General features: G+C 46.9%; 1 protein-coding gene across 1 annotated transcript in view; it reads left to right on the top strand.

The window, feature by feature from the left end:
* LOC112073814 (pituitary adenylate cyclase-activating polypeptide type I receptor-like) overlaps positions 1-2,490 on the top strand; it is a 78,841-nt gene that overhangs the window by 36,630 nt on the left and 39,721 nt on the right. Inside the window, exons 5-6 of the mRNA XM_024141052.2 lie at positions 1,472-1,582; positions 1,730-1,830. Coding sequence (XP_023996820.2) covers positions 1,472-1,582; positions 1,730-1,830 — 212 coding nt within the window. The remainder of the gene's footprint in view (positions 1-1,471; positions 1,583-1,729; positions 1,831-2,490) is intronic.

The raw sequence follows: 2,490 nt of genomic DNA on the forward strand, positions 1-2,490 counted from the left end.
GAGAGGAGAGCATGGTGGAGAAGAGGATGGAGAGGAGAGCATGGTGGAGAAGAGGGATGGGAGAGGAGGAGCATGGTGGAGAAGAGAGGATGGTAGAGGAGAGCATGGTGAGAAGAGAGGATGGTAGAGGAGAGCATGGTGAGAAGGAGAGGGTGGGAGAGGAGAACAGGGGATGGAGAGAGGAGGGGTGGGAGAGTGAGAACAGGGGATGGGAGAGGAGAGGGGGAGAGGAGAACAGAGGATGGGAGAGGAGAACAGAGGATGGGAGAGAGAGAGGGTGGGAGAGGAGAACAGAGGATGGGAGAGGAGAGTGTGGAAGCAGCAGTGGGTTGTCTCTGGTTCTAAAGGTCATTCTAGAGGCAGAGCAAGCAGCAGTGGGTTGGTCTCTGTGGTTCTGTATATCCCATTAAATGGTTTCTGTCTCTAGATCAGTGTGGATGTTATAGGAAGCCTGGTGCTACTGTCTTCCTGTACACTGTACTCATCTCTCCTGTCTATGGCGGTGCTACTGTCTTCCTGTAGTGTCCCTATAATAGCTCTGTAAAGCAACATTCCCTCTGCCTCTGTTTCTGTTGACAACAGACCCTTCAGTGGGAAGGAGAAACATAAGTCATCCTCAGACTGACTGGAGGAGAGAGAGGAGTTTAGCAGAGATGGCGATAGACTGTCTCATTAGCTTGTCTGGTTGAGCTACAGCTTAAAGCTACAGCTACTGCCTCAGGTTGGCTGTAGTCCAGCTGTCTCAGACTTCTCTAGTACATCATGGTGTGATGTCGAAGGGTCAGTAGAGGTGATGGATGTCACTCAGGTCTGTTGTTTTATGCTGTTTCTATGGTCATTTAAAGGGATACTGTGAAATTGGCAGCGAGGCCCTTTATCTACTGACCCAGAGTCAGATGAGGCCCTTTATCTACTGACCCAGAGTCAGATGGGGCCCTTTATCTACTGACCCAGAGTCAGATGAGGCCCTTTATCTACTGACCCAGAGTCAGATGAGGCCCTTTATCTACTGACCCAGAGTCAGATGAACTCGTGGATACCACTTTTATGTCTCTGTGTCCAGTATGACGGAAGTTACAGGAAGTTGCACTAACTAATTGCTGGAGGTCTATGGGTATCTAGCAGATATGCATAGCGCTAACGCTAGTTAGCAATGGCTACCGAAACTACCTCTACCTTCCTTCATGCTGGACACAGAATCCTGAAATATTATTCAGATAAACACTAGTCATTCCCCTCAAGAGGGATTGCATTATCACTTGTGTGTGTGTTAGTGTGTGTGCCTGTGTGTGTGTGTTATTCAGAGTGATAGTATAGGCAGGTTTAATTGGTTAGCTCTGGGTCTGTCTGTTTGTCTCGCTCGGTGTTCTTCGCTCGTCTCAGGTCTTTAAAAGGTAATTGGCTTCATCCAGACCACCAGACAGAGATCCTGCTACTGTATGAGATACTGGATATACCCTGTGTGTTGCAGGCTGTCCGTGGATGTGGGATGACCTGGCTTGTTGGCAGGCCGCAGCCCTAGGTGAAGTGGTATCAGTCAGATGTCCTGAAGTCTTCCATGACCTCCTGAGTCCTGACGATGGTTTGTTGCATGGCTTCTACTGTACTAGTGATTCAAACAGTATGGCTTGGCATGTTTATATGGGTTGAAGTGCTATGGTACATAGCATTTTGTAGATTGACATGTCTGTTGACTGTGTGTGTGTGTACATGCGTGTGTGTGTTTCAGAGATTGGTTGGATCAGTAGGAACTGTACAGCAGAGGGCTGGTCAGAAACATTTCCTCACTACGTTGACGCCTGTCTGTCAGACGATAACACCACCAGCCCGGTAAGAACATAGAACCTAACATCTAGAACCAGACAGGTAAGAACCTAGAACCTAACCTCTAGAACATATAACCAGACAGGCAAGAACAGCGAAGCTAACCTCTAGAACCTAGAACTAGACAGGTAAGAACCTAGAACCTAACCTCTAGAACCTAGAACCAGACAGGTAAGAACCTAACCTCTCGAACATATAACCAGACAGGTAAGAACCTAGAACCTAACTTATAGGACCTAGAACCCAACCTCTAGAACCTAGAACCTGACAGATAATAACCTAGAACCTAACATCTAGAACCTACCATCTAGAACCTAGAACCTAACTTCTAGAACCTAACCTCTGGCATCTAGAACCTATCCTCTAGAACCTAGAACCAGACAGGTAAGAACCTAGAACCTAACTTCTAGAACCTAGAACCTAACTTCTAGAACCAGACAGGTAAGAACCTGAACCTAACCTCTAGAACCTAGAACTAGACAGGTAAGAACCTAGAACCTAACTTATATGACCTAGAACCCAACATCTAGAACCTAGAACATGACAGGTAAGGACCTAGAACCTAACCTCTAGAACCTGACATCTAGAACCTAGAGCCTAACTTCTAGAACCTATCCTCTAGAACCTAGAACCAGACAGGTAAGAACCTAGAACCTAACTTCTAGA

The sequence above is a fragment of the Salvelinus sp. IW2-2015 genome, unplaced genomic scaffold (genome assembly GCF_002910315.2).
Source record: "Salvelinus sp. IW2-2015 unplaced genomic scaffold, ASM291031v2 Un_scaffold2379, whole genome shotgun sequence".
In the NCBI taxonomy this organism is placed as follows: Eukaryota; Metazoa; Chordata; class Actinopteri; order Salmoniformes; family Salmonidae; genus Salvelinus; species Salvelinus sp. IW2-2015.